Source organism: Misgurnus anguillicaudatus, chromosome 20, assembly GCF_027580225.2.
Source record: "Misgurnus anguillicaudatus chromosome 20, ASM2758022v2, whole genome shotgun sequence".
In the NCBI taxonomy this organism is placed as follows: Eukaryota; Metazoa; Chordata; class Actinopteri; order Cypriniformes; family Cobitidae; genus Misgurnus; species Misgurnus anguillicaudatus.
Window position 1 is genome coordinate 32,205,474 of NC_073356.2, and position 19,556 is coordinate 32,225,029.

Sequence of the window (19,556 nt, forward strand, 5' to 3'; positions counted from 1 at the left end):
GTGAGAGTGACCTTATCTATTGACTTCCATAGTAGAAAAAACAAATACTATGGAAGTCAATGGGTACCGTCAACTGTGTGCTTACTCGATTCTTTAAACACAAAAGAAGATATTTTAGGTAAACGAGTAAGCACATGATCACTCTGGCTCCAAATAACATTATCGGCGCAAGACGTCAGCCGTCATTTATACAGAGATATTTTCGCTTTATTTGTTTTATAATGGAAGTCTATTTACGGTTTATGGATCAGACACGTCTCCAGACTTATCACATCAGACAGTTGTCTCTGCATTAGAGACTTCACCTAAAGCGTCATAAGCTCTACTGTCTAAAAACAATGTCTGAAAGTTGGCATGTGAGAGATAAGGTGTAAGAGACCTTGTTGGCATGGCATCTGGATAAGCTTATCACCCCACAGCTTTGAGAGAAAATCGACAGCGAGACAAAAAGAGTAACAAGACGGGCGAGGAGATATCGCCCCGCCAACAATAAGTGAAATGTTAGAGAAGTGGGCTTGCAAAATTACCTGGCTTTTTGCCACCTTCAATCATCAAAGCTCATTACAGAAACAAGGGCTCACTGCAGAAACCTCAGGGCGCACTGCGGAAACATTACGGCACGTTGGTGTTGGCTTTTGCTTTGATCAATCACAAAATTGAAAGCAGGCTTGGCAGGGTCTTGCTTGTGGCCATCTTATGGACCCACCCTGATTGTAATGATCTAATGATTTATAAGCCTGCCAGTAAGTAAGCCATGAATAAATGAGTCGGGCAGAAAATTGAAGTATTTATGAATACTATTTTAGCCATTTGAGGCTTGATTATACACCACATGACTTAATCCAAACTGACTTTATGGACAAACTTGAGAATTGGCCTGAAACTATAAGAGGAAAAGTCATGATATATTATTTTAATTAAATTAGTTTGCCTTAAAGATATTCTCTATTTCATTTTTAAAGACGACTTATTCAGTATAAAAGCTGTTTTGTGAAAGTTCTGATATATTGCTCAAGCAATCTATCCGAGATGCTCTGAGCGCTTCCAGGATGTATGAAGTGATGCATGGGAATCAATGGAGTCTTACTTAAAAGCCGCAGTTTTACGAGCTGCTCCTCCGATACATCTCAGCGTTTCCCGCACATGTTGGAGATTAAAACGCGCCATACCAACGCTTTAATGTTCGAAATCGAAATGCACCCCATTACTAGCCAGATGGAGTCTGCTGCATTTTTCATAAACATTTAGTTTCAGTCTCATTACTCGAGTGGATTTTCTTTGCGAAATAGTCCTTCCGAGTAGATTAGGAGGAGCAGATTGTCTCTTCGAAGACAGAAATGGGACAATGGAACATTTCTCGCGAAATTGACGCCGGCACATGCAGTGAACTGTTGGAAAATCATTAAAGGATCCTTTTACAGTTCAGCCGTGGTTAGCCTGGCTTACAGAAGCTATTTCCATCTCAGTCCCGATATCTCTTATTATTAGTCATTACCTGAGCATCTCTTTAGTAAATGCATGCCATTAGATTTATTGCTAAAGCATCACATTGAAGACCCAGATCCTGCGAGGTCCTGATGTTGTAATCCACTCAGCCATGCTTATGCGCGGGTGTTTGATGTACAATGCTCATTGTGACCAAAAAAATCATGATAGGCACCCTGGGATTATTGCCTGCCACAGATCGAAACTAAGAAACGTGAGTGTCAGAAATATCCTCCTCCGGAAAACAGCTTCACCGCCTCGCTCTTTAATCCGTCAACCCTGCGTGTGCATGCGTGTGCTTGAGAAAACACAATGTCTTTGACAATGGTGTTATTAGCCTAATTATTCATTGGTATCTGTTTGATTTAGCATCGGTGTTACACGTGACTCGAAAGTGGCTTCTTTTGGAAAAATAAGTGTTTTTCGAGTCATTATCTTCATTAGAGACTCTTTAGTCTTTGCCATGCAATGCACTTTCCTGTATCACCTTTGGCAGCACCATTAGTGGTCGACATGTCACTTGTCAATTAACCAGAGCTTTAGGAGAACAACAGGACGGCTGCGTGTGAGCTGAATCTGTACGCCCCGAGCTCTCCAATAAATCAATACAGGACGTGTGAGACTTTGTTTGGGAGGAAGCGCCCGAGGCCAGACCTGAGATTTGAGCCTATCCTTTACAGGCAAAGGAAATGCGATCAGTCCCTGTTTGCTCTATCCATCATCTCTGCCGCTGTCATGAAACCTGTGTATTTTAGCAGAAATAAATTAGAATATAATGATCGCATTCATGCGGTGCATGTGCGGATCGCTTGGGTACGTCGTTGTCGCGTGATTGATTGCTTGCATTGAGGTTGCAGCTCTACCCGGGGTGGTTGTTTTGCTATTTTATGGATGGGAAGCATTTATAGTTGAGTGAAAGTGGATGCCTTGGTTGCATCGTAATATAGAGTTTCGCACGGCGATGCTGCTCGCAATCAACGTGTGGAATGGCTGGCGGCTCAACCTGAACCTGTAGCTCGGCGACATGTGCATAATGACACGAAATTACGAGGCTGAATGTGGTAATTGTAGTTCGCATAATCCTGTGGTTTGGGATAGACTCTTTTGTGAATGGAGAATAACAAGGGTTTATTTAAGAAATGGTTCACAAATGAAAATTCTGTCATTTACTCACCCACGTGTTTTTAGCAGAACACAAAATGTGTAAATTAAAGGTTTTTCATGGTCAGTTGGACTCAAATTTTAAAGCTATGCAATATCATTATGTGAGAAATTGATTTGTTTAAAGTTTTTATGGAAACTCAAGTAAATAGAAGTAAGTAAATTTGAGTTCATTCTTAATTAAAGTTAAAGGCATAGTTTACCCAAAAATTCATCATTTTCCACCCTCATGTTGTTATAAACCTGTAATGTTGCATTTAAACCAGGCACGTAAGATGCGGCATGTCCAAGTAATTTAGATGTTAAGTCAATGCAAAGACGCAAATAGGCATCCTGCGGCGTGGTATGTGCAGATGGTGCGGATGGCCTTTTCTGCGCAAATTGAGCGCTGCTGCGGCAAACGCGTAAATTGAAAAATCTGAACTTTGGCGGATATTTGCGCAACGTTAACAATTTAGGAGCTTGCTCTAGCAGTGACGTGATTACAGGAAGCAAGAGGAGTCACAGAAGCCCCTCCCATGACGTGAATTTCCGCGTGACTGGGCGTTCACACCAGACGCGGTAGAGGCGGCAAGCGCGGGTGATTTATATGTTAAGTCTATGCAAAGACGGCTTAAGCATCCTGTGACGCGTTAGGTGCAGAAGGCGCATTCCGCACGAATTGAGTGTGTTGCGGGAAAACGCGCAAGTTGAAAAATCTGAACTTCAACTTATTTCCGTGCCGCGTTAACCGATCAGGACCTTGCTGTAGTAGTGACGTGATTACTGGAAGCAAGCGGAGTCGCAAAAGCCCCTCCCATGACGCGAATTTCTGTGTGAATGTCTTGAATGACTAGAATTTCACGCGCCGCTTTCACGGGCGAATAAAGCGCGCGATTAGCGCATTTTGGCGCTTCTATCTTGGTTGGTTTGAACGCACAATGAATGTCTTGAATGACTAGAATTTCATGCGCGAATGAAGCGAGTAAACTCAAAATGTTCAAGCTACCAACTACGCGCGATTAGTGCATTTTTGCCGATTCTACCGCGGTTGGTTTGAACGCACAATGAATGTCTTGAATGACTAGAATTTCATGCGCGAATGAAGCGAGTAAACTCAAAATGTTTAAGCGTCCACTTACGCGTAAATTGCCGCCTCTACCGTGGCTGGTGTGAACACACGGTAAGAGTTTTCTTACTCTGTTGGACACAAAAGATGATATTTTGATTTAATGATCAACAAAATATGGGAGACCTCTGAGGGGGGTGTCAAAGAATGACAGTGTGCATTTGTTTTAATAGCACAAAAATTATATCATGCAAATATGTAAAACAACAATTAACAACATAAGGATTATTTGAGGATTTATCTTTACTTTCAGCAACCTACCAATGCTCATATGTTTCACTTTAGAAAACCTTCAATACTAAGTTAGCTAACCAATGAACTTTAGTAAGACGGACAGTTTAATATAACTTTAATACATGTTACAATTATATTTTATATAAAATTAAAATTTTATCTATAAATATAAAACATCGTGAATTGTCATTAACTATCAACATTCATAGTTAAATAGCGATATCTCTAGCTACTAATAGTCTGTTTCTCGTTGCCAACTCTCTTTCAAAATAGTGTTATAATGATCTGACAAAACCAGAAGTCTTACTTGTGAAAGGTAATTCCCTGAGACTCATTTCGAGATGTTTGAACACCCCCAAACTGCACACGACGGAGACATTTTTACCTCCAGTTGCTATGAGATTAATGGAGAAGTTGCCACCACTAATGTGGCGGTGGGATGGGTGTAAATACGGGAGACTGCCAGGAAAAACTAGAGTCTTGATGGGTATGGATGGTAACCATAGGGAAAACAAATACTATGGGGTCAATGGGTACCATCAAATATGCAGAATTAAAAAACTCTTACAGGTTTATAACAACTTGTGGGTGAGTAAATGACACATTTTTATTTCGTGTGATCTATCCCTTTAACTAAATTCTTTGAATAGAAAATATCCAGTTTTTTCAACACTGAAAATTTTCAAATAGTAATCATTTTTAAAACCATTATCATGCCTCCTTCAATTTACTTGTGAACAGCAATTACTGAAATTATGACGAGTTTCTCTCGAGTTTCTAACTCAATTTTCTTCAATAATTACCGTAATGCATTCAGAGTGGTTGAAAAATGTAATGAACTTTCACCGCAGGTTTGCTTCATTCCCACCTTTTGATTGTACTGTACAAAAAAATGAATCTTTTACATTTTAAGGCTCTATTAATGGAATAAAAAATGAGCTATGCAATTCTCTCCAAAATTGAATTATTTCACCTGGCAAAAAATTGTAGTCCCCCTCATTGGTTGGATAAGTAATACCCTCCTAAAAATAAAGGTGCTTAAAAGAGCAATGCCGTAGAAGAACCAGTTTTGGTTCCTCAAAGAACCATTCAGTCAAACCACTTCTTTCATACAATTTTATAATGTAAAGAACATTTTCCATTACTTGAAAAATTTTTTTTTTTTTGGAAGCAAAAGTTTCTCCAGATGTTAGTTTTTTATAGAATGTTCAGCCAAAAAGGGTTCTTCAATGGTATTTTATAGAGTGTACTGTATGTGCGCTGCAAAGCGGCAGATTTCAGCTATGTATGTGTGTTAGGGAAATGGAAACAGGTTTTAATGTGGAAAAGGTTTTCAGCATGTCATTAATGGAGTTCAGCAGAATAATAATGTGCCGCAGTTATGGCACTTGAGGAGCATAGCGGGCGCACAAAAGGTCAGGAGATCTGGAGAGGTGCTTTGTCCACAAGCCCATCAACATTCTTGGACAATAATGACCTTTAACAACTTCCACGACTTTTTAAGACTCGCTCATGTGGGTTGTAGAAACTCAACGTTTTTCGATAACTCTCATAAAGGCCGCTTGCGCTAGTAAATTCAGCGGCTTAATGTTTTATTAGCCCTGCAGTAGATCGATAGCCGAACCCTCGTCACCTTGCAAATCTTTCCGAAATGCTGCTGCTGCTGGCTGGACGCCAGAAAATGGATTACAGTTTAAATCAGTCAGTATCTTAAATTGTGTTTAAGAGTCAAAGAGTCTGAGACCTTTTCTAAGCTACAGCCAAATAAAAAAGTGTAAAATTGATTTAAGCTATTGAAAACATTTTCCAGACAATTAATGTGTAATAATGAAGCTGTTAATTTAATTTGGTGAGTTTCCACATAAAACCATTACATTTAAAGACTTTTAAGAATTTATTACATATTTGCACCATTCAACTTTTTACCAAACATTCCCTATTGACTATTTTTTTACCATGCAGTACAAGAAATTAAGAAATGGCTGTCTTAATTTAAACAATTTTACATATGTGGATTATCAAATTGAAAATCGACAAGTGTGGAAATTCGCAATTGTCTAAACAGGGTTAAAAATTGTTATTAAAAAATTATGAATGATCTTATAAAATAATCGAATGAAAAATTGCCTTTTTGTTAGAGAAGGAGAACGGTCAAGGCTACGATGTTCTGTTGTAGACATGAGGCAGTGCGGTCTCCTCATCCACCTCTGTCTTTTATCTTAAAGTCTCAAAGCTAGATGTCGAGGGTTCATGGATACTGTCTTCCAGCCCAATGAATTATGGATCTGGGGCTGTGGTATCTGCTAGAGATACAGTACAGTAATGTCACAGAGACTGCTTAAGACAGAAGATGTTAGCTGCTTATGTAATTTTATGTCTTCATATATTTTGTTAAACCCTGCTGTCGACTATAAGTCTCACATATGCGCAACAAGCTATAAATATAGTTCCCCCAAAAATTAAAATTCTCCTTAGGGGGCGATCACACCAAATGCTTTTTAAAGGGACACTCCACCTTTTTTAAAAATATGCTCATTTTCCAGCTTCCCTAAAGTTGAACATTTGATTTTTACAGTTTTGGAATCCATTCAATCTGATCTCCGGGTCTGGCGCTAGCATTTTTAGCATAGCTTAGCATTTTTAGCATAGCTTAGCATAATCCATTAAATCTGATTAGACCTTTAGCATTGCACTAAATAGTTTCGATATTTTTCCCATTTAAAACTGATATTATACAGTACAAAGATATTACGCAGCACCTAAAAATAGTCCCCTGCTATTGGAAGTTACCAAGGAGACTATTTTCGGACAATATCATTGCGCCTGCTGCAGCCATGTTACGGCAGCAAAGTCCTTGATTATTACGCCAGAATGAGAGTATAGTTCCTAGCCATATCTGCGTAGAAAATCACAACTTTTAATTTTCTGTCTGTCTTAGTACATGATGTCACTACAGAAGAGTCAAGTTTTAAATGGGGAAAAATATTGAAACTCTTTCGTTATTTTTAGCACAATGCTAATGGTCTAATCAGATTTAATTGATTATGCTAAGCTATGCTAAAAGTGGTACTGCCAGGCCCGTAGATCAGCTAAATGTATTCCAAAACAGTAAAAATCAAAAGTTTAACTCTAGGGGAGCTGGAAAATGAGCATATTTTCAAAAAAGGTGGAGTGTTCCTTTAAAAGAAGACGTTATGCTCTTTTTTTAACATGACCAAAAGGCGCGCCTTTTTATATTCCTAGGCAAACATCGAGCAGCTGTCATGTCAATAAAATATTGAAGCGTGAGTGCTCTTTTGCTGTTAACTGTCATCCCAGCATAAACTTTAAAAAGAGGACGTTTGCTCTGACCTTGAACAAGGTGCACAAACACACAGGAGACCGTGAGTGAGTGCAATCTCTTTCACCACAACAGAAGGCCCGCCTGTCCCCTTATTTGATTGGATAATGAAAAATGCATATGACGTCGGGTGCTTTTCCGCCTGGAGCGCTCGAAAAACACATGGCGCAGATGCGGCCAAAACGCGAGGCGTTCTGCATGGATAAATCGCGTGCATAACGCTCACTGCTCATAGAATATCATTTAAAAAGGCGCCTACCACTGCCATAAATGCATTCTGTGTCATCAGCCCCTTATTCAGTCTCTTTTTGGAAAAGAACATGCTGTAAATGAAAAAATGTAGACTAATAATTACATGAATCTTTTACAGATGTCAGTGAATGAAAGATATTTTTTAGGTTTATTACGATTACATTATGCATTCGGCAGACGCATTTATCCAAAGCAACTCGCTGTGCAGTGCAAGTTATTAGTTCCATATTATCAGTATGTGTGCTCCCCAAGATCAAACCCATGAACTTATGTGCTGCTAATGCAATGCCTCACCATTTGAGCTCCAGGTTTATAAGGATTCATAGCCAGCTTTGGAGTTGTATTGAAAACGACCAAACCCCTGTCTATCATCAACCATTTTTTGGGCTACAGAAAGAATGAAAACCATATGGGTTTAAAAGGACGGAGATGATTCACGATGAGCGAATTTTCATTCCTAAGTAAATGATTCTTTTAGTACGGCAGTGGATTAGGAAGAAAAAGGTCAACAAAAAGAATTATGGGGTGGGGGGTATCCTAAGAAAGCGCTGTTTTGGCACTTCTGGGAAAGGGATAAAATAAACCTGCATGAGAAGCGAGAGAATGGGAGGTTTCAAAAAGCGCGTGGGAGAGCGGGAGACTGTGTATGCTTGTTACATTGGAGGGATATTAAGTTGTATACGTGTCGTGTGGGAAGATATTTAATGCGGGTATACGCGTTCGTACACACGTCCTGTTTATTCTTTAATGAACTGTTAGGAAGAGACAGGGCTATGACAGGGACGCTTGCGAGGTATGAAAAGAGACCGGTGTGATTTTAGGAAACCTCTTGACTCGTCTCTAGTTGCCTGAATCCATAATGACTCAAATTGTCATGGTAACAGGAGAGATTGCCGGAGGTGGAATTGGTGATTGCTTGGCCGAGAGCGTGGAATAAGTGCAGTGGAGTTGCACGAGTCTTAAGGTTTTTTGTAGTGTGGTAGGCACACTGTGGACCTGATGATCTGTATGAAGCAAATTCGAGTGTCAGCTTATTTCTATACAGTAGTGGCACTTTTATGCTTTTCCTCATACTTTTGGTATACTTCCAATTGTGGAGCTTGTTAAAGTCTCAGCAAGTTAGTGAACTGACTTATCTCTCTTAGCCGGTCGGTAAAACAACTTAGCAACCGTGTAGCAGTGTCCTGGAATGCACAGCATTGTGGCATTTGAGTTTTTTTCGGCAAATCATTATAAAATGTAGTTTTTTGACTGGTTGTCTATTAATTTTATTTGCTCACAGAAGCCTCAAACCCATTCTGTAGACATTCTGCATGGTTATAAGGTTAGCAGTAGGGACACTATTATTTATATATTGACTTGCGTATTACGGCGCTAACCGAAATCAATTCGGTGGACTTGTGAAGCCCTATTACCATTCCTTACACTGAAAAGACCGTCTGGGTCTAAAATCTTTTATTAAATCAGAAAATAAATAAATACAATTACTCCTCCCGACATCACCGCTGCTCTCCGTCGATATAGACATCACTTCGAGTTCCCCTCTGCCTCGGACCCTGCGGGTTGCAGCATTAAACGGGGTTAATCTTTCCTAACGCAGGTGTTTTTTTATTGTTTGTGACTTGGACGCGTTCCCGGTATTCGGTTGGAATGCAAAGACTGACCGATAAACTAGTTAAGGGAGGGAGGCCAACAAGCACTGTGCTCAGATTTCACATTGTTACAGTTCTTCTTTGCATGATCATACTGTGACAGCCATGATAAATATCTCTCTCTACTCCATTTGTGTGTTTATCTTTCTTGCTCTCTTGTGTGTCCACCTGAAGCGACGGACGTTTGTGTTGTTTTCTCAAAGTCAAACGTGATCGGATCCGGCAAACTTGGCTCACACCATACGACTTGTAGCTGGGAACTGGGGGCGTCCAATAAAGTATAACAGTCTAAGCAGAACCAAGAATATAGCGGTGACCCCATCCATCAGCTTCACCAGGCAATCAGCGAGCGGTCGCCAATTTTGATGTGCCTGACTGTTTGTGCTCCTCTGCAGAGTCAACCGAAGACCCTTCCAGCGCAGGTGTGATGGCAGGGGCCATTTTGGGCAGCCTCCTGGCCTTCGTACTGGTCAGCGCTTTGGTTGCCGTGCTAGTCGTGCGTAGCCGCCGGCAACAGCAGGGGTATGCGGGTGACGGCGAGCAAGGTGGTTATGGCAACAAAACTCGTCTTTTTGGAGCCAAGAAGGCTAGCAAGAACGGCGCGGGTGCCAACAACAACGGGCCGATCTACACGTACCGCGAGGGCGAGCCAGGAACCCTGACGGCCAAGTGCAATGAATTCCCGCAGATGACCGGTAGCAAGCCAACTCCGCACGACATCCTGCTAAGCAGTGAGCTAAATGAAGCGGAGCTCAGGAAGTTCGATGCCCTGAACGACAGCATGGAGGAGGAAGAAGAAGAGGACGAGAGGTACGACCGCTTTGGCGTACTGCCGCCCAGCTACCAAATACACCGGCGTGAGGAGGAGTGTGCACCGTACCTTGACGATGACATGGAGTCTCAGCGAGACGGATCTATCATTTCGCGGACTGCCATTTACGTGTGAAGGAGACAAACGGCGAGGAGACTGATATGTGCGATACGCCCGAATGATATTTACTTGATCCGTACTTGACCTTTAAAACGAACAGTGAAACGTGCCGTGAGACCAGAATGGTTAATGTTATTTCTGTGGAATTGACCAGAACAAAAGACATAAACTTGTTAATGCTGCTTATAATGCGTAGTTTTTGTGAGAGACAATGTATGAAGTATTTGACGTTTGTCAAGGTAAACGTTTTATCAGTCCAAACCCATGACCCTTGTTTGTTGTATAATGGTTGTATTGGCATTAACCTCTTGTTAATGCCCATTTTTACAAGAATTCAGCTTTTTGTGCTTTAGGCAAACCTATGTGTGTTACGCTTTTCACATCCTGGACCTGCTGACCATTCAGTCTTGATGGATTTGCTGGGAACGTCGTCTATAAAAGCTCTGAGACCTGGATGTTTTGTTAGTTACAAAGACACAGTGCACTGGTTGTTCCCAGCATCCGAGTCTTTTATCTGTGGCAGTGATCAATTCAGACAACACTTTTAACTTTCTCCCCTTCGAACGAGGTCCATTTTTTTCAGCTCTTGTTCATTAATCGGCTGTCCTGTTACGGTAAAGGAATTTTCTGAATGACTCTAGGGGTTTTGGGGAGAAGGCGTAATAATGTTTTTCCCTCCCCTCTCCTGCCTCCGCAGAGCAGTCTTGTTTCAGGCCATGTTTAATTCAGGAGGCAGGAATTGTCGAGCATTAGCCGCGTGTGCATCCTAGGACGATGCTGCAAGCATCTTTCCCCGATTAATCCAGTTATATCAAAACCCTAGAAGACGACGTATGAATACCGCAGACAGGCTACTCGTAGGAGCGAACGAAACGCCCGTAGCGTGACTTCTCCAGTTGACAAATCCCTTGTTTTCCATTAAAAAAAATCTTTGAGGGAGCTTGAACCTATTGTGTTGACACTCCACTAAAAACAGATTAAGTTGATTGATAGAAAGCGTGGATTGGTGGCAAAGGCGTGCGAGATGCGAGCGCCACTGACGTGCCTTCGAGATGGAGGATTATGCGACCGCGGACCCTGGCAGGGAACGTTAAGCCGGGCGGCATATGCTGCTGGGTTTAACGGAGTCCACGGTCTTGAAAAGCTGCCAGCTGTGAATAAAGGTCAAAGGGAAATGCACTCCTACCGTATGCTCAGCTGTGAGATTAGGCCGCTCGCTTTACAGACCGTGTTTCTCCAGAGCGGGTCAGCAGTTTGTTTTGAAGCCTAGCACATACGCTGACTTTTCAAAATAAAAAAGTATATACAGTATGGCATTTCAGAGGTTTATTGATGTCCGCTGATATAAACTATGTACTTGCAACTTTATAGATGTGTGTAAATTCGTTTGTGTGCAGTGTTCGGTCAGTGCCTGTTTTGCATAATATCATGCAGCTTGTGTGGATTCGTTGGCAGGGCTTTGAATTACTTAAGCTGTGAGTCATTCATTCTTGGTTTCGAGACTTTGGCGGAGAAAAGTTTAGGATGATAATGACAGAGACTCCTCTCGCTTCGGCACGCGCACAGCAACGTGATACGACCCAGACGCTTTCTGTATCCGGCGATGCCGATATACCGCGAGCTAATTTGGAGATTACACTATCTGGACCCAGTGACTGTAAAGGCAGTAGTTGCTGTACTATAGCCTACAGAGACGTTCACCCACGCTGTCATTTTTTCAGTTGCATCACTGCGCTGAAAAATAAGCATAGGGAAGCTATTTTCGCAGTGTTATCGGGCCTCAAATTGTTCGAGCTTATAATGCACTAAGATTAGATGCCAAAATAAAGGAGAGATATAAAAGTGAAAAGGTATAAACCTTCACCAAACCATTTTAGTTATGAAATGTGCATCAGGTTCACACAGATTCATGTGTTTTGTGATGCCTGTGATGAGCTGGGATGTTGCTTTACTGAAGAGGAGATGGTTGTGAACATTTGAGTCTGAAATGCAGTGTTGCCAGATCTTTTTACACTTAGCAGTAGTGTTTTAGTAGAAACTTTTGTTGGTTTGAAATAGAGGATTTGTATTAAGGATTAGATATTGATACGTTGTTCTCATTTGTACAATCCCAAGGCGACATGAAGATTAAAAAAATGGGTGAAGCTGCCAAAAACATGTCTGGGTTATTTTTCACCTTGGAGTCAAAAATGAGAGACTTCAAGAAAACTAAGCCTGTTTGTGAGGACTGTTAAGTCATTCTGCACTGAGATGTTATTTTCATGCCAGTTAAGCACATTAAAGGGATAGTTCACACAAAAATAAAAATTAACCCATGATTTACTCGTCCCCTTAAGCCATTTTCAATGTATATGATTATCTTTATTCAGACAAACACAATTGGAGTTATATTAGAAAATGATCGGGCTCTTTCAAGCTTCATAATGGTGGTGAATGGTGCTTTTGATTTTGAGGCCCAGGGAGGTCCATCCATCCTTCACAACAGTGATCCACAGGGCTTCAGCAGGTTAATAAAGGCTTTTTGAGGGCAATCAATGTGATTTTATAAGAAAAATAACAATATTTAAAACTTTACAAACTAAAATAACTAACTGCTTCATTCTAAACAAAGGCTGGGTTATTTTTAACCCAGCCTTGGAATAGATCACACCTCTGGGTTAAAATTGGCCAATGCTTGATTGTTTTAACCCAACTGCTGGGTTACTATAAAGATTTGTTTATACTCGACGCGTCCGCGGCAAAATTACGGCAACGCGGAGTGGCCGGTTGTGCGCGTTGGGTGTGCGAGACCCCAGAGGTCTCCAGAGGTGTGCACGGCAACTTTTGTAACTATGCGCGCGGCTCCGCATCCAAAAATGACCGACCTCGAGGCGGAATTCGAACACGAATTCTTTACATATGATTAAGAATTATTGGCTTATAATTGGCTTATATAGGAATAAAATACAGACCTGAGATTTCTTTATTGTTTGTTTAGTAAAACTTTAATGAAATATAATGTTTAATAAAGATATATTTAAAAGATTGACGTTTTATTCATGTTCTCATATTTGTTGGTTGTTCAAGCGAATGACAACTTCTATCCTCTTCTTTCTGTTTGTTTTTGAGTCGATTGCTCGCGTCGCCCCCTGTCGTTTCAAAGAATAGTGCAACTGCGAGCGTTAACTATAAACGCCTCGTCTGTTTGTCGAGACGCACGCGCAATCGATCGTTCAGCGAGGCTTGCATTGCTGACCAAAGAGGGAGTATAAACAAAGAATGACCCATGTTTGGGTGATTCTCACGAAATCCAGACTTAAAAGGTGTCCAGGTTCATTTTTAGGACAATTTGTTTTTTGCACATATAAGATTAAGGTCTGAACTTACTATAACCATTATTTTGAGAGGATTTAAAAAAATATTTCCTGTAGAATTATTTACATTTTGTAGATTATCATTATAAAAAATTATCATTACCACAATATGACATTACATTAAATATATGCATTTACAAACTCATGTTTCGGTAATGAGAACTAAAAAGTTGTCTAGGTACTATGACAAACAAAATTTCAACTTTTATCTGGCGAGAAAAAATATGAACTGCTTACCTGGTAGCCATCTTGTGTGTCACAGTCAATTATGTCCCTTCCAACAATTTTTTTTTGAAAATGTTAGTTCATTGTGGGCTTAAACAATGATTGAAAATTGTTGCGGAGGATGAGAAAATTGTTCTTGGACACATTTATATTCCTTATTATTGTCTCTACATTTACCAATGATCACCTTTCTTTACTGTAAATGTTTATAGTATAACATGCACTGAAGCTTTTGATTTTTTAGACGTTTTAATTATAAATATTTTCATGTCAAAGAACCAAAATCCAGTCATGGACACATTGCGGTAATGAAGGTTTTCCCCTTAAATGTGAAAAAAAATGAATTGGTTTGTATGATGTCATTTGAAATCATGTGCAAAATAGTACATGAAGAGATGTTTGTAACTGTATGTTTCTTATTTTGATTACTTTGCATTTACTTTTTTATCAAAATGTTTCATGACACCTCATGATGAGTCTAATTTCGCGAGAATCACTCGTTTGCATAACAACAACCCGAGCATTTGGTCATTTTTAACCCCTCATGTGTTCTGTCCAATATTTACCCGGCATGGGTAAAAAATAACCCAGCCATAGTGTGTTGACCCCCTGGAGCCATGTGGATTGCTTCTGTGAGGGATGGATGGCCTTTTTTGGTTTCAAATCAGGGGCGCCATTTACTACCATTATAAAGCTTGGAACTCTTAAAAAGTGGGCTGAAATGTGACCCAGACATATTTTTGTGAGATTCATTGTTACCAAGTAATGCTGAGTTATGACAAAACCCATTTGTCAACACATTCACTATCGTATGACAGTTATTTTGATAATAAGCTGATGTAAGTGCCTTCTGGGATGTGTTTTTAGCCTTGAGTTAAAGGTTGGCCACAATGCATTGGGGATACGGTGAAAATTAATGCCAGACATAAATATTGGATGGAAAGGAGAAAGCTGAGCAACAAGACTTGTCCAAACAATGGAAGATTTTTCCCTCACATGATGTTTTAAATAACGGTGCGAAATGGATGTTTTTTTTTTTCATTTATACTAAATGTTGTATTGTGTTGTCAGGTCGTAACTTTGTCTCACCTGAAATCAAATTTAAATTGCCAATCATGGTATACTTCCTGTTTCTGTGTAAATAATACTACTCGAAAACAAAATGATTCATATCACAAACTGCTCTGCGACAACAAATCTGTATCAAAACTTCAATCCGTACTGTTTGTTATTGCTTACTGTATAATTACTCTGGTTGGAATAATACAGTGCTATTCCGTGAGGTGTTAATGGTCTGTATCTTGCCGTGATGTGTCTTGTGTGTGAGATATATATATACTGTATGTATTTATCATCAAGATATCCAGTAAGATAAAAGTGTAAGTATTTATCAATACTGTAAATAGCAGATGAAGTGGTCAAATATGGCCTACACCAAATGTACAAACAGAAGTAGTACACTAAATGAGAGTAGATGAGAATAACCTCAGTTGCCTTGATGCGGATGCTGTAGCCTGCGTCACGCCGGTGGGAGTGCTGCGTTTTTCACAGATGAAGTTTTTACCAGACGCACACAGTAGTTAGTAAGAGACGCCGCTTGTAATGGAAAGTAAAGTACAGACTGATGTTCTCACATAAACATGCAGTGACGCACGCAACACTAAACGAAAATACAGTCTACTTGTACTTTAAACTGGTGGATCTCATGTCTGCGGTCATATTTGACTCGTAAAAATTACCGATACCTACGGCTTCCCATTACTGTAATGGAATCTAATTTCATTACAGTATGTGAAAATTGGATAAATCATTAAAATGATGAAGAATTTACATAGCCTTCATTTTGCTTTTAATTTATGCAAATAATAAATCGCTGATTGGTAGAGCAATAATGAGAAACTAATGAGAATGGCCATTGAGAATCACGAGTAAAATGTCCGGATACATTACGGTAATGAGAATGACATTTTTTTATGTAAGGGGCTTAATTGTCATTCAAATAATGTTACAATGTAATCTTAATGGACCTTAAAACAGGCTTAATTAAACCGAATTGATTTTTTTGATTTGGGGTAAAATATGACCTGGACACGAGATTCACCTTCAAGCGCCCCGCATGCACTGCGCTGCCAAGGATTTATTCTCCGAGGCACGAAAAGCACTAATTGCATCGGTGTACAGCGGTATGATCCCGTTTCACAAAGACATGATCAATATTCTTGGTTTTCTCTATTCGTCGGTCACGGGGTTTTATAACCCAAAAATATTTCTAGATGAAGAGGAACGCGCTGGGGCATTAATCCTCTTTGTAAACAGTGCCACAGCAGGCAGAACACTGCTGGGTTGAAAACCAATGTTTTTGGCATGCAATTACGCAGCCCGTTCGCAACTGCAATTCTGTTTTTCTTTATTTTTTCTTTTTAATGACAGAAGTGGGCTATGACGCCTCCAGTCTCAAAGCAACTCGGAGCCATTAAACAAAATTTGTGAATCCACACATGGTGTTTTCCTGTTCTGTCTCATCAACCTGTTGTGAATATATAATGTAAACGAAGAAATAGCGAACAAGTTGCAAATTGATACCCAACCCTGAATTACCTCCACACCATTTCATTATTTTACATTTGGCTGTGCTGTTTTTTTGTTTTTTTTCTGCCAAGCAATGGTTTAGTGTCACTTCAACTTGGTGTGTTTAATTGGGAAAAAAGTGTACATTCCAAGCCCCAATTTTGTCCTGTCACATTATTTTTGTATAATGGTTGTAATTAAACCGGTGGATTTGTAAGTATTTTGTCGTACGTGTGCGTTTGTTGACTTTGTGTTGTCTGCATTTTCAAGTACCAAATGCAATATGTAGCTATGCCTTCCAGGAGCTCTCATAATGCAGCCATGCGCGAATTCAAAGCTTACACAGCAGGTCACCGAAAGAAATCACATTTGACCCTCGTCTGACTAGTAGTGAATTGAAACTCAATCCTAGAAGGACGTTGATGTGATTTTTGCATGACGGACTGCTGAACCATGCTGAGAGCTCAACTTCTTAAGCACACATCCAAAAGTGGGACACGTTTAGTCAGCAGGGTCACTGGTGGGGTTTGTTGACACTATTATGGAGAATAACTGAAATGGTAAAATAAATCATGCAATTGCTTTCAGTATTTACTAGCTACATGACATTTATTGGTTCCCACGGGTACTTGAAATTATATCTGGGGGAAAAATTCAAGGCTCTGGGCAGTATTTGAAAATATACATACATAGATACAGGTCATTGAAAGTGCTTGAATCTATTTTATGCAAGAAGTTTCTGGATAAAAATCCATATTATTCCCTGTGTAGTGTAGGATAATATCATTAAAACTCTAGACTTTTTAAGCACACATGCTAAACTGTTCACTTTAAATGCTTATTTCTTCTGTATGCGAATGTTAATTCATACCAAAATGCTTTTTTGCATAGTTGTGTTTGACACATGAAAACGTCTCGGGTTACGTATGTAACTGTTGTTCCCTGAGAAGTGAACGAGACGCTGCGTCTCCCTTGCCATACTTGCTGCGTCCCTGTAACGCCGTCTTTGGCAATATTTCAGATAGCAATATATATCCTGGCTCCTGCGTCACCCTGTCTTTGTCGTTAAGCCTCACCATTGGTTGAATTTCATTTACACATTCAGACGCACTTACAATTGGAGGCGTCTACAAAGTGTCACCACAGTGATGCAGCGCAAGTTCCCTCAAAAGAGAAATGTAACAATGTATCTTAAAAGGTAACACGATGCAATCTTGCTCTCACTTAAAATGTGTCCCCACATTTAGTCCTTGAATTTGGGGGTATTGGACCTGAAAATTCCTTGAAAGGTCCTTGAATTTGAAGTTAACTAAGGTGTGGGATCCCTGTATACAAATTCAGACACACTTACCACTGGAAGCGCCCCCAAAGTGTCACCACAGTGACGCAGAGCGAGTTCTCTCAAAAGAGAATTGTAACAATGTATCTTAAAAGGTAACACGATGTAACCTCGCTCTCACTTGAAATGTATCCCCATTTAGTCCTTGAATTTGAGGTTATTGGACCTGGAGAGTCCTTGAAAGGTCCTTAAATTTGAAGTTAGCCAAGGTGTGGTGCGGTATATATATTTTTTTAAATTATAAACATTTGTTATTTTTAAAAATGTGACCATGTCTGTGAAATCCTAAAGTATCATAATCTAAAGATGAAATTAGGAGCATCAAAGTTTGATTTAGCATTTTCAATGTTTATCTATTAAAGACATCAAGTTTATAAATGTATTTTATGTTGTGTAGGATGACTTTATGTAGAAAACAGTAAATCACAAGAGTTTTCACAGGCAGGGTCACGACACGTATAATAAATAACACATCAATCTTATACAAAATATAGGCTGTAAACCATGCCTGTGGGTTTGTACAGGTAACATGCACATACCAGTTTTCCTGTAATCTTTGACTTAATGGCTTTTGGCAAACCTGGAGCCCATTGTGTCGCATTCTCAGCGAGCCAGTAAGATACAGTGAGACGCGGCGAGACGCCCCTCAGGGTCCACTTCAAGCACCCGCATCTGTCGCCTTGACAACACTCTGCCACTGTTCTGTCACCACATCCAATGTCAAAACTCTTTCATTCCCTCCCCACACAAGGACACGAGTCTCCTCGGCTTTTGTGTGAAGCACGCACACACGGTCACTTACGTTACAGATCACGCTGACAACCTCCTGAGAGCCATTTATGTCATTCTGTATTATTGTTTGATTAGGACGTTTGGAAAGATACATCAGTCAATGTTTGCCATTGATTAGAAGAATAAAGAGCGATTCTCTAGATAATCTCATTCAATTTTCCTCTGGTCTTTATAGATGACAGATGGAGATGATTGTCACAACATCATTAAACTGGATTTTATGAATAAATGGACGTTTTGGTTCATGTCAATGTTTTTATTGTTGGAGGTTTTACATGTAGCTGAGCATGTTTGATATCCAAGCTAAAGTCTCATCTAATAATGGGATTAGGAGCATCAAAGTTGGATTGAAACTTTGACATGATCTTACTCAATATTAACAATATCAAGCACATATTTACATTATGTAGGATGCTTTTATGTAACAATAAATCACAAAAGTGACTTCAGCTCGGTTTTCGTACACACTTGCATTAGTTTTGTTGATTAAATACAGCATCTGCGGTAAGGTCTTCAGGTATGAACATTGTGTAAACACATTTTCAATAGACATATTAAAGCTGATACATGTTTAATAAGGTGTCTTGGGAAATCTGCCATCTGGTTTTACTTTCAAAGTACCCAAGGAAAACTAAAGGTGAAATAAATGTGGTTCGGAAACCTATTACTTCAGGAATATAGTTCTGCCCTTTCTTTCACCTCTTTTAGCACACATTTCCCTGCGTTTTTTTTCTCAGCGTTCGTTTCAGAATGTTGTTTTCTGGCAGGCAGAGTGCCGATAGGCCTCAATTATCCGGTGTAGTCATGTGCTCAAAGTTTTTGTTTGCCGTGCTTTCACGCTGTAGCCAACTGGTCAATAGAGCAGGTTTGCAATTTATGCGCAAACACAGCAAAACAACGTTTCCGAATTTTAGAGAGCTAATTTTTTGTAGTTGAAGAATAACTGAAGAATATGCATGAGACTGAAAAAAAATCACAAATAACGTGTAACAAATAAAAAATTTAGCTCTGTTGCTTGATTCGTTTAAACACCAATGATGTTAACGCCTCCAGGCAGTTATTTCAGTCATGCAAGACTAACGTCCTATCTACTTGAATGAGGACAGACGGATATCT

At 39.8% G+C, this 19,556-nt stretch overlaps 1 protein-coding gene across 5 annotated transcripts in view; it reads left to right on the top strand.

The window, feature by feature from the left end:
• pvrl2l (PVR cell adhesion molecule related 2 like) overlaps window positions 1–19,556 on the top strand; it is a 204,684-nt gene that overhangs the window by 115,701 nt on the left and 69,427 nt on the right. For 4 of the 5 annotated variants that reach the window (XM_073858547.1, XM_073858550.1, XM_073858548.1 and 1 more), the window contains exon 7: window positions 9,628–16,529. The exons of the other annotated variant lie outside the window; for it this stretch is intronic. In XM_073858547.1, the coding sequence (XP_073714648.1) occupies window positions 9,628–10,178 (551 nt within the window). In that variant the 3' untranslated portion in view covers window positions 10,179–16,529. Of the gene's footprint in view, window positions 1–9,627; window positions 16,530–19,556 lie in introns of those variants that run through there. 5 annotated transcript variants of the gene reach the window in all.